The sequence below is a fragment of the Anopheles cruzii genome, chromosome 2 (genome assembly GCF_943734635.1).
Source record: "Anopheles cruzii chromosome 2, idAnoCruzAS_RS32_06, whole genome shotgun sequence".
Taxonomy (NCBI): domain Eukaryota; kingdom Metazoa; phylum Arthropoda; class Insecta; order Diptera; family Culicidae; genus Anopheles; species Anopheles cruzii.
In genome coordinates this window covers 18,606,398-18,617,933 of record NC_069144.1, presented here as the reverse complement: position 1 = coordinate 18,617,933, position 11,536 = coordinate 18,606,398, and the positions used below count along the sequence as shown (strand labels likewise).

At 45.7% G+C, this 11,536-nt stretch overlaps 3 protein-coding genes across 3 annotated transcripts in view; 1 reads left to right on the top strand and 2 right to left on the bottom strand.

The window, feature by feature from the left end:
• The first annotated feature begins 129 nt into the window (after window positions 1-129).
• Window positions 130-3,214, top strand: LOC128268989 (DNA replication licensing factor MCM4). Its single transcript, XM_053006312.1, has 7 exons — window positions 130-211; window positions 304-860; window positions 937-1,035; window positions 1,109-2,088; window positions 2,159-2,525; window positions 2,593-3,045; window positions 3,119-3,214. Exons 2-7 carry the CDS (start codon window positions 339-341, stop codon window positions 3,212-3,214), a joined length of 2,517 nt encoding a protein of 838 aa, XP_052862272.1. The 5' UTR covers window positions 130-211; window positions 304-338.
• A 33-nt stretch (window positions 3,215-3,247) lies between these two features.
• Window positions 3,248-7,544, bottom strand: LOC128268987 (tubulin-specific chaperone D). Its single transcript, XM_053006311.1, has 3 exons — window positions 5,870-7,544; window positions 5,342-5,746; window positions 3,248-5,267 (listed from the first exon to the last, which is right to left on the bottom strand). Exons 1-3 carry the CDS (start codon window positions 7,542-7,544, stop codon window positions 3,856-3,858), a joined length of 3,492 nt encoding a protein of 1,163 aa, XP_052862271.1. The 3' UTR covers window positions 3,248-3,855.
• Window positions 7,545-9,075: 1,531 nt separating this feature from the next.
• Window positions 9,076-11,536, bottom strand: part of LOC128278595 (neuropeptide SIFamide receptor-like) — a 28,821-nt gene continuing 26,360 nt past the window's right edge. The window contains exons 6-9 of the mRNA XM_053017323.1: window positions 11,208-11,363; window positions 10,765-10,877; window positions 9,697-9,884; window positions 9,076-9,528 (exon numbers count right to left, since the gene is read on the bottom strand). Of these exons, the coding sequence (XP_052873283.1) occupies window positions 9,076-9,528; window positions 9,697-9,884; window positions 10,765-10,877; window positions 11,208-11,363 (910 nt within the window). The remainder of the gene's footprint in view (window positions 9,529-9,696; window positions 9,885-10,764; window positions 10,878-11,207; window positions 11,364-11,536) is intronic.

The window sequence follows — 11,536 nt, the reverse complement described above, 5'->3', positions numbered from 1 at the left end:
CTGGTACAGTTTTCTTTCAACTTCAACAGCAGTTTGTGCAGAACCTCGTTTCTCAGTTCGAAAGTGTCGCGCAGTGTTTGATAAGATTGTCGTTTGTTAACTTTTTATCGTTGAAATTCGTCTAACATGTCGAGTCCTGCCGGATCACGAAGCAGCCGCAGAGGGGAGTTTAGTTCAGAAGAAAATTCCCAACAAACCCCGCACAAACAACGTATGTGTTAGCATTAACGTTATGTTTGTTTAATGTGGTGTGAGCACTTGCAGGCTAAGCTCTTGATCCATTTTCGTCCCACCAATTTACAGCTACATCCAATAGTGAAGCGGAGACGCCGTTACGAATGGGCAGCACAATGCCACAGAATGCTGCTGGCCGGGCGCAAGATAGATCCGATCCCTTTGCTTCGGTGATGACTTCACCAGCAGCTGGAGACCACTCGGCCTTACAAGCCACAAGCCCGAACATGCGTGTACAAGGAATGAGTGAAATCGACATTAGTTCGCCTCTGAATTATGGTACTCCAAGTTCCATTGGATCGATTCGTGGGCCTCGTTCGGCGGTGCGTGGCACACCTATGCGTCAACGTCCGGATCTTCGGGTGGATCAATTTCCCCGTCAGGTCACAGTCGGTGGTGCTGATGCACCACTTAATGCCGTAAACGAGGAGAGCCGTCCGTCGGATACGGATACGATTTCGCAAGGACAACGTTTAGTGGTTTGGGGGACGAATGTGGTCGTCACTGAATGCATGAGTAAATTTAAGGAATTCTTGAAGCGTTACATCGATCCGGACACGGCCCAGGACGAAATAACGGAAGGGATGAACCTAAATGAACCATTATATTTGCAGAAGCTAGAAGAGGTGATGACAATGTTGTTAAAATTGCGCTTAGTTTGAGCTAGGCTTAGTTTAATTTTGTATTTAATTCTTTTCATAGATTCACACACTTGAAGAACCTTTCTTGAACGTAAACTGTGCCCATTTAAAAACCTTTGACGAATCTTTGTACCGTCAGTTGGTATGCTATCCGCAAGATGTAAGTACGAGCACAATTCAAATGGTAAAAACTTAAATTCTTTAAACATGCTGCTTTATGATGTAATCGACAGGTAATTCCAGCGTTGGATCTTGCAGTTAACGAAATGTTTGTTGAACGATATCCCGCCGCCACCCTTGAGCATCAGATACTCGTTCGCCCGTTTAATGCCGACAAGACCAGAAATATGAGAGCTCTCAATCCAGAAGATATTGATCAAATCCTCACCATCTGCGGTATGGTGATCCGAACATCGAACATTGTACCAGAGATGCGTCGCGCTTTTTTCAAGTGTTCTATCTGCAGCTTTTCCGTGGAAGTTGATCTAGAACGCGGTCGCATTGCAGAACCAACGCTTTGTGGGCACTGCAACACGAACCACTGTTTTCAGTTGATTCACAATAGATCACAGTTTGCTGATCGCCAGCTAATAAAGTTGCAGGAATCGCCGGAGGACATGGCAGCGGGACAAACGCCCCACAACGTCTTGCTGATGGCACACGACGATCTGGTAGACAAAGTGCAGCCCGGAGACCGAATTACTGTAACCGGAATCTACAAAGCAATGCCATTGCAAGAAAATCCACGCCAGTCGAACATGAAATCTGTCTATCGCACGCACATCGATGTGCTGCACTTCCGGAAAGTCGATGATAAACGCCTATACGAGGAAGAAGAGGGCAAAGGACACATCTTCCCTCCCGAGCGCGTGGAACTGTTGAAAAAGATTTCACAAAAACCGGACGTTTACGATCGTTTAGTTCGTTGCATTGCCCCATCAATCTATGAAAACACGGATATCAAGAAGGGTATTTTATTACAAATGTTCGGAGGGACGAAAAAGAAGCAAGCCACATGTGGTAGGCAGCATTTTCGTGCCGAGCTTCACATTCTCCTGTGTGGAGATCCTGGCACATCTAAATCCCAGCTGCTACAGTATGTTTACAACTTAGTGCCTCGTACTCAGTATACTTCAGGGCGGGGATCTTCAGCAGTCGGCTTAACGGCTTACGTTACGAAGGACACAGAGACTCGGCAGCTTGTACTGCAAACGTTAGTAGTTGTCTATCATGATCATCCATTTTTAATGAAAAAAAAGAAACTAAATTTAACCTTTTTCCAGTGGTGCTTTGGTATTGGCCGACAATGGAGTTTGCTGCATTGACGAATTCGACAAAATGAACGATGCTACGAGAAGTGTCCTTCATGAAGTGATGGAACAGCAAACTCTCAGCATTGCCAAAGTGGGCATCATTTGCCAATTAAATGCGCGCACCTCCATCCTGGCTGCAGCAAATCCTTCCGAATCGCAATGGAACAAAAATAAAACCATCATCGACAACGTACAGCTTCCGCACACTTTGATGTCGAGATTCGATCTGATATTCCTAATACTAGACCCGCAAGATGAAGTGTTTGACCGGCGTCTGGCGGCTCATTTGGTGTCAATGTATTATGCTACACGCGACGAGAATGAGGATTCCTTAGTGGTTCGTTTAACGAAGCAACACTTTCCAGGCTGGTTCATACGATAAAACTCGGTTTTGTTTGTTGCAGGATATGAGCGTGCTACGTGACTATATTGCCTACGCAAAGGAGCACATAAATCCTGTCCTATCCGAGGAAGCGCAGCAGAGACTGGTCCAAGCTTACGTTGACATGCGTAAGGTAGGCTCGGGAAGAGGTCAAATTTCAGCATACCCTCGCCAGCTGGAAAGCCTTATCCGTCTCTCGGAGGCCCATGCTAAGGTGAGACTCAGCGAAACCGTTGAAGTACTGGATGTCGAGGAAGCGTGGCGCCTGCATCGTGAGGCCCTAAAACAATCGGCAACAGATCCACTGTCGGGTAAAATCGATGTAGGCATTCTTACCACCGGATTATCCAGTGCGGCGCGCAAGAAACGTGCTGAACTGGTGCAATCCATTAAGACGAGTCTGAAAGGAAAAGGAAAAATTTCAACCATACCTTACCAGAAGCTGTTTGGCGAAATAAAAGAAGCGTCTCAAGTCGTAAGTTACTCAATGTTGAATTTAAGCCAGCAATGTTTCTATATATCGGCTATATTCTTCTCTTCTTCCATAGCTCGTGACGAAGGAGCAATTCGAGGATGCGCTAAAGGAGTTGCAGGACGAAGGAATAATTGTCATCGTTGGAAATAATACTATTCGAGTGTGTTAAAAATAATTGAAAGTTGTACACGATTGATCCACACATCCACGATAATTCTACGTAAAAGCAGTTAAATCTGTTTTATTTTATTTTATGTCGTGAGTTGTGCCGGATAAGTGTGCGGGGAGCGTTTGCCATTTCAAAGTAGCTAGATTGCGGTTTTCATTTGAATGTACTTTGGATACGGAATTCACGAAATAATAAATAAAGAAGCAAAAACTGAACCCAAGTGGTAACAAAACACAAAGAATATTTTTTTTATTGATGTTGACTATCTATGGGCCATTTTTTTATTGAAACAGCGTAAGGTGTGGAAAACTGTGTTGGTTGAGGATAGCTTTGAAAGCCTGTGGTATCCATACATTAAAACGACAACAGTCATGGAACGCATTGTTGTCCTCGTGAGAAAGGTGTTGGGTCCTTTAATTTATTTTCATCACAATTATTGTTTAATCACAATGCTCCGAGTTATTGTGGATGATGCTGAAAACAAAGTTGCGGCATGATCATTATTCATAGCATCAACATCATGAGTATGATTTGATAGTACGTTATAAGCAATTATTCATCTAACAGAAGGTATCTCATTAATAAGGCTAGAGCAGAACAGATTTTGAACAGGCGACGTACGATTGGTATGAAATGTAACTCTATTTTTTAACTTTAGTTACGGGTGGCTTTACGCCCATAAGCAAACACAGTCTATTGCGAATCTGCCGAGCTTCGTCCAGCTCACCATCCCATTTTTCTTCGCTGAGACAGACAAGTACCTCGTCTAGATTTTCCTCCGGAATGCACGTCTGATCGCCGAACACAAGTAGTGTTTCGTACATTTTGAGTGCCGTCTCTCGTCGTACGTTAACGCAAACCATGCCAAGATATACGACAAGCTTGCTAAGGACACGATTGCAAAGCCTTGGCGCCAGCATGAGGGCGCAGTACACGGGAATTGAGTCTATGTGTTTCTTCGTGTGTGCAGTTAGGCCGTTAATTAGTTTGAAAATAGACTCGGCAAATTCCGCGCCGCTGTCCTCCATCAATAGCACCTTCGCGTTTGCCGAAGAGCTAAGCAATCCGGCCAGAAACTGGAACGTGGAAGTAATAAAGAGGGGATCTGCGACGGTTTTCTCCGTCAATATTTTCAGCACAACTGAACCGAAAGCTAAAATAAAGGGTTGATGATTTTTCAAATACTCGTTCAAAGTTTTCGATGCACATGTATGCAGCGATTCGGTGGGTGCACCGACACTTAGTATCAGTCCGGAAGACACCTGCTCAATGTACGGTGGAACACCGAGTAGCTCGATGAACAGGGGGAATGTGTAATGCGGAAAGAGCCAAAGTATATCCGTGTTGTCCCGGGGAAACATTTGCTGCAAACGTTCGTGCTCTTCTATGTGAGGAATCGGTGGCTCGTGATGGACCAGTGCCGTGTACACTTTACCGGCAACGGCCCGGATTTTATCAATACGTTCCACGGCTTGCTTTGCGATCGCTACCAATGCTTGCTGCACGTGCACCTTTGTCAGCAGATGGTCCGGGCAACTGGTCAGGAATGCGTACAGCGCGTGGATGCTGGCCTCTCGTACCCATGAACCAATATCTCCACGGTTGTCCAGGGCGTATTCTTCTAGAGCACGGATGTAGCAACGGAACACTGATTCGCACAACAGCCCATCGGTCTGACTCCCGAAGCCAACCGTTTCAACAATACGCATCAGTGCCCTGATGCAATCACGGCGCATTTCGGAGTAATTGTAGCCCACAGCACCCGGCTGCGGCACCACCGTTTTCAGGTCCAGTATCTGCACAATCTCAATCAAGCGCAGATGTAGCATGAACGATGGCAGTGCACCTAGCGCCGATACCATACCTTGCGCTTTGTGCTCAATCTGCGTGTCGTGCAATTCGTGGATATAGTTATCGATCAAGGCGCCTAAGCGGTCGATTGGTTCTGTTAGGTAATAGGTGGTACAAAATGATGAGAACGCCACCGTTGCTTGCTCCCGTGTTGTCGATTTTTCATCAATGATGCTTTCGTCCAGCAACAGCTGCCACGATTCTACAGGGCAGAAAGTTACAACACAGAGTTTGATTAGAATATTGCGAAAATGATACCGATTGTAGTATTTCTACCGATGTATTCCACGTTAGTCAGCGGCAGCTTTGCTTCGCTACAGTTGCGAATGAACGCGGCACAACTGTGTTTCATGTAGGTTCCACTCATGCCCTTAAACTGCCCACGCTGTCGGTACTTTCCAACCAGTTGTCCAGCTAGGTTCCCAAAACGATCAAAATCTGGCTCGAAATCGGACGACGGAACGGTTGCTAGCTTCCGCAAAGCGTTGATCACTTCTCCCAGGGCCAGTACGGCGCCGTGTCGGGTGTTCAGCTCAGTTGATTCTGCCAGCTCGAATAATTGCGGCACTATGGTATTATTTATGTAGTTTGGGGCGTGCTTTGTTAGATTACTCAGCGCCTGAGCAGCCAGCTCGCGGATGTTGGTGTCCCAGTGATTAATTTTGCGGGTGATTAGATGGTCTAGGAAATGGGAACAATCAATTGAGGTGTTTTGAAATATTTCGGAAAAAGTATATACTATGTACGCAAGTCAGTAATAAAAAAAACTGTGCCAAGAAGTGGGGGTAGAGGTTTTCCACTCACCAATAAGGGTGCACTTGTACTCATCGAACTGTGCAATTGACTCGCTGATGTTCAGAAATGCGTTGCTGCGTACGGCTACGGAAAAGAAGTCGGCCGTCGTGAGAATGTCGATTCCGTGAGGAAAGTTCCCAAGCCGACCGACGCTCTCCTGAAAGGCAGCCGACGCGGCCCGTCTGCAGTTGATTTCACGATCGAAAACGGTCGTTATCAGCAGTGCGGCCGCAATCCGCTCCACGAACGGTTGCAACACCGATGGATGGTAGGCTCGGGCAAATGCCCAGCACATATAGCAGGCCGCATCGCGAATATTCTGTCCTACGTTGCGATAACCCTGGATCTCATCGTACACCAGGGCTTGCAGTAACAGGGGCACGATTTCCGACAATCGAGAAGGGAGCAATAGGCCCCGTTTGGCCAGCTCAGCCAGTGCCAAACAGGCACCGTGCCAGGCGTCGTCCTGCTCCAGTGGGTTCAGCAGCTCGATCACGGACGAGACTACCTCGTCGCCCAGTAGCTTAGGCAAGCGGTTGGTAATTCTACCGATCCCCTTGGCCGACGACCACCGCACAATAGTAGAGTTCCCCTTCAACCCAAGCAGCAAGCGCTCGATGATTTCTTCTAGCACGGCAGGGATTTCCTCGTCGTCGGGATCTTTTTCTTCCTCGCTGCACTCCGGCAGTGCTTCGGTTTGCTGGGCTTCCCGCAGCGACGCCAATGTAACTGTCTTCTGCACGTTCGCAAGCAGCGAACGGGCACCGCGTTGATAGCGCCATTTGGCCACCTTTGGAGGAAGCAACACAAGCCCTATACGCTGGCAGATTTTGATGCACGTTTTAAGGAGCTTGAAGTTTCCCGCTATCGTGTCGTAGTCCAGCTGCAGCACCCAGCGCCCTAAGCGATCCACATACGGCAACAAATCTTCCCGCTTACCGTGCTTCAGTATGCTGGCAATAGCTGTAAGGGGACCAATTTTCGCATCGACACGATACTCCGCGTTAACAGCTGTGGCCCAGTCGAAAAAAGGAGCCAAGCACACATGCTTCACATCGTTGCGGATCACAAAACGGGCGACCAGGAAGGCTGCCACCGGTGTGCAGCTGTCCTCCTTCAGGCAGTTCGTTTTACAAACTTCGTAGATGCGCTGCATCGTCGTAGAACCGTCCGTCTGCTCGGACGTATCCAGGCGGCTCAAATCGAACGGGTTCAGAACTAGCAGCGAAAGCCATAGGAGACCCATGTACCGTGTTTCCCAGTGTTGCCAATCTTCGAGATCCTGCTGCTCAACGAGGCTCAACACGAACGGCAGATGACGCACCTCGTGTGGTAGGTTCTTCACGAACGCCTTAAACGTACGGACCTTGCAGATCTGATACAAATACTTCGCGGCCCGGTGCTTCACAGGCGCATCGATGCTACGGTTATCCTGTAGGAACGGTATGATTTTGCTGACCACCTCTTCGAGGCTGCGGTCCAGCAGATGCGGTTGTTCCTGGTATTTGGCCAGTATCTCGGCATATTCTTCATAAACATGCTCGAAATCAGCCGGCGTGACGGATGTGTCGTGCAGATCGTCGATTAACTTCAACACTCGTAGTTTATCGTTCTCGTGAAACGCATCCAGCACGTTTTGGGGCCCATCGTCTAGTTTGTAGTCTTCTGCGCCCGTTTCACCCATTTTTGGTGAAATTATACACTTTTTAAACAACGGGTAATACAATTTCCCAAGCAGCTGCTAGCAGTTTGTTGTGATTTTTATTCGTTCGAATCAACTCCACAAATGACGCATCATAGGGAAACGTCAAATACACTCGCCGAACGAACGAACTCGAAAGAAGCCCGGTTGCCAGAACATCCAGAAATTCGCATTTAACCACTGATTCAACTAAATTGAATATAATGATTGGGAAATGAACTAAGAGATTTCACTCGTTTCACTTACGGCAGATCGAGCATTAAAATTTAAAATTTACTAGTATTTACCTTTTAATGATCCTAAGTGGTTAGGAAATGTATTGAAAAATAATGTTCATATTACACAAACCACGAAGACCGGAACCGGAAGATGCAAAACACACAAAGTTCAATATTTCATCTATTTTATCAATCATCAAACGCTAAATAAGGATCGAACGGCTTCCTAGCACTCAGAGTTAGTGCATCATTTAAACTTTTGCTTGAAAAGTGTTTATTATTTCAATTGTTTAAACATATTTTTACCTAACCTATAGTTCTTAACATAGAAAAGATGATAAAGAGAATCCCATAAGTGTTGAGGTAAAACAGGTACATTCAATGTAAACAAGCTTAAATTATCGCTAAAACAGGTTTAAATACTTTTATCTAATTTACTAGTGTTGTTATGGAAGTACGTACATATTAGGGCTCTATTGGAGGGCAGAAGACCTAACAACGTTTGAGAACTCCGGTTCACTTTCTTGTAGGTTAACAAATTACCTGTGGAAAACAAATCCTTAATATTCCTTAATAGTATTTATAAATCCTGACCATTATAAGTCGTTAGGAAAGAGGAACTGAAACAACTGTGTAAACAACACTAAACTCGTCAACATGCCCACTCAATTACAACAGAAACGAATGGAATAGTCGTACGGCGTTCGGCGGGGATCGAAGATTCTAGCCGCTATTTCAAACGCGTGTTGTTTGTGCGACTTATAATTCGTCCTTGTAGCTGGCTTCATAAAAATATACGGAAACAATTTTCCTAGATAATTATACTACGTAGCAATTTTTCGGTCTAATCTATATAGTGCGAACAAATGATAATCTCCGTAACGTGACTGACTCCGTGAATCTCCGTTGCGTTTCGCTTTCAAATTGAGTTCGATTGTTTTCCAAAGGGTCCTGATAAAATACTACATCTATTGGAAACATTACTGTACAGCTGCACGTATCCTGCGCCTCCATAGTGTTAAATAGTAATGGTTTTTTTCGTTTCGTCTCTTGTTGCCTCTGGTGTACATGAGCCTGTGTGTCCCTATTCTGTGTTATTCTGTATTCATTTCATTAACGTTACTTCAGTTCTTATGATACATGAATTGAGTATCGCTATCTTTTACACTACCTACAGTTTTATTGGGTTACCGATAAAAATATGTTAAGATTTGTTTCTTCAGTTATATTTTCTTTGCACTTCATTTGCACATGTCCGCTCGTGGCTTTCGCCAGGAGACATGCAGTTTCGCCTGTCAAGTATCGTTATATTTACAGCTACTCGATTGATTCACAAGCATCGCCCGCGCCATCGTCGTCGTCGTCGGTGATGCGTTTGTGGGCTCCTGTTCAGTGGGCTCCTTGGCAAATACCACTTGTCCGGACTGGTGATGCTGGTGCAGGAACGACTGGCGTTGTTGCTGATTTCCGTTGATGGTTCCTCTATAGCTGTTGGTAGCACCTTTGCTACCTCTACTGGAGTGGTTGATGCTACTGTTTCCGTATCCGGTCGCCCTGCTCGTTGGGACCGCGGACGAATTTGTTCTCGCTGTGAACTGAAGCGTTTCGCTGTCCAGATTTTTTGCCACCGCCACTCGCTCTTCCATCGAAATCGGCGAAATTTGAGTTTGTAGGCTGCCCGGATGATTGATGCTGTTTCGACCGTGGAGATGGCGGCTTCCGTTGAACGACGTTTGCTGCGTGTGCTGCTGCACGGTGGAAAGGCAAGCAATAGAATGGAAGAAAAACGTCAGCCTAAGGAGCGGTAATTCGAGCGTCAACGAAGCGAACGAACACGTGACACGTGTCCGGGCAAAGTGCGCGCGCGACACAAGCAGACACAAATAGCAACTATTGAAGGAGAATGTTAATATAACCTTAAACCGCGCATCTCTTACACTGGCCAAATGGTAGTTGCTTCGGGTGCTCGGGCTCACGTTTAACCGGGTGGCGGTATGGCAGAGGGACCGGTCGTCATAGCCACCGACGCGACCTCCGTACGCGTGGGAGTTTTTCAGGCACCGGCATTTCTCCAGCACATTTTTGAATTCGCGACGAAATTTTCCTGCAACGGCGAGAAACGTCAATTAAAATGCGTTGCTAAAATGTAACAACCGGAAAATAACAAAATGAAGATATATTTTACAAAGCGATGAATTAAGTAACTTTTTGGAACTTTCATGTCATCCCTTTGCGACAAACGGTTGAAGCATTTCTGGAGGGCTTATCTTTGCCATGTTACCCTTTCCGTAAGCTATAAATGGCGTCATATTGATAAGCTTTTCGGAAAAAACGGAGGTCGAATGAATGGTCCCTCGAACCTATTGTTTCCTGGTTTATGAATTACAGCCTGATTGCAATCTCCAACTTAAGCTATTACCATAATATACAATTTTATATGCAACATAGCGCGCGTTTGCTTATTGTTGCTTTGAAATTGAAAAAAACTGTCACAATTTTAAACGGTACTTCTGAACGGTACTTGAAACAAATCAGCTATCAATTAGCTGAATATTTAGAGATTCTTCGATTAATCGTAAGAATCGGTCGCCATCTTACATTTTGTTTTACACTGGTTCAATTAGCTTCAAAGCGATCAATACGAGGTTTGCCTGCTATCTGTTAAAGCGAGGACCCGCGGGAAGAAAACAATTTCGATTACAAGTCAATACTGCGCTACGTAGTTAGAGGGCCAAAGTTGTTGTCCGACTCGGAGAACCCTTTACCATGGTTTACGGCTGTTTTGCTTGAGAAGCTGAGGGTCGAAGCTTCGCTCGCTCGCGTAACTGCTTTCTAACAACTTTCCAACGGGAATGTGTTCCAACACGACTCGTCATTAAAATACGAATCGCGAGAGAGAAGCAGATGACTTTTTAAATAAATATGAAGCGACTCTTCTAATTGCTAAGTAGTGCTCTAATAAATATAGCCGGAGCCACGCTTACCGCTCATAAAATTGTAGATCACAGGGTTCACAGCACTGTTTGCGTAACATAGCCAGTGGGAAAAGAGTGACAACACTGCCACAATATCGCTTTGACCTATGTCAACGGTGTACCTGAAAGTAAAACGGAAACAAGCCTTTTAGTATGCAATGCAAAATAAACTAGTACCTCTTGAACGCTACATAAAGCAAAATTTGAAGCTCTTTCTACCGATTGAAGCCGTCAACTAATTAGCTAGTGTAGGCTTTCTCTCACTGCTCGCCGGCCCAACATAATTCACTGCTTGAGAAGAGCGTCGGTGGTTATGTGTGGTATGGTTGTGAACTAGTGAATACGATACGAGAAAACGAAGCTACCAAAATGCTATCAAAACATTTGAACAAGCTTCTCCATGGAAGATGAGGCAACTGTTTGGAGTTGCTCGACCAAACCGCGGTACTTGCCTTGCCACATTGAGCATGTGCACTGGGAAGTAGCAACCGGCGAACATGATCACCACGGCCACCAACATTTTGGCCGCTTTCCGGCGTGCCCGAAGCTGGCCCATAGTGCTCGTGTTCCCGACGCAGTTCAGTGTGGTCCTGGTGCTATGCACTGTCGATGTACAGCGGCGATGATTCGTTTGTCCAGCGTTTTTTTGGTAAGCATATTTAAAAAAGGGAAGAGAAAAATATATAAATTCGACAAAAAGCCCACTCAAAACGCATTCATGCAGATCGTGGGCCAACAAAGCACGAGATTAGGGCAGATGGGGCCGATTTTGTCGATGGGC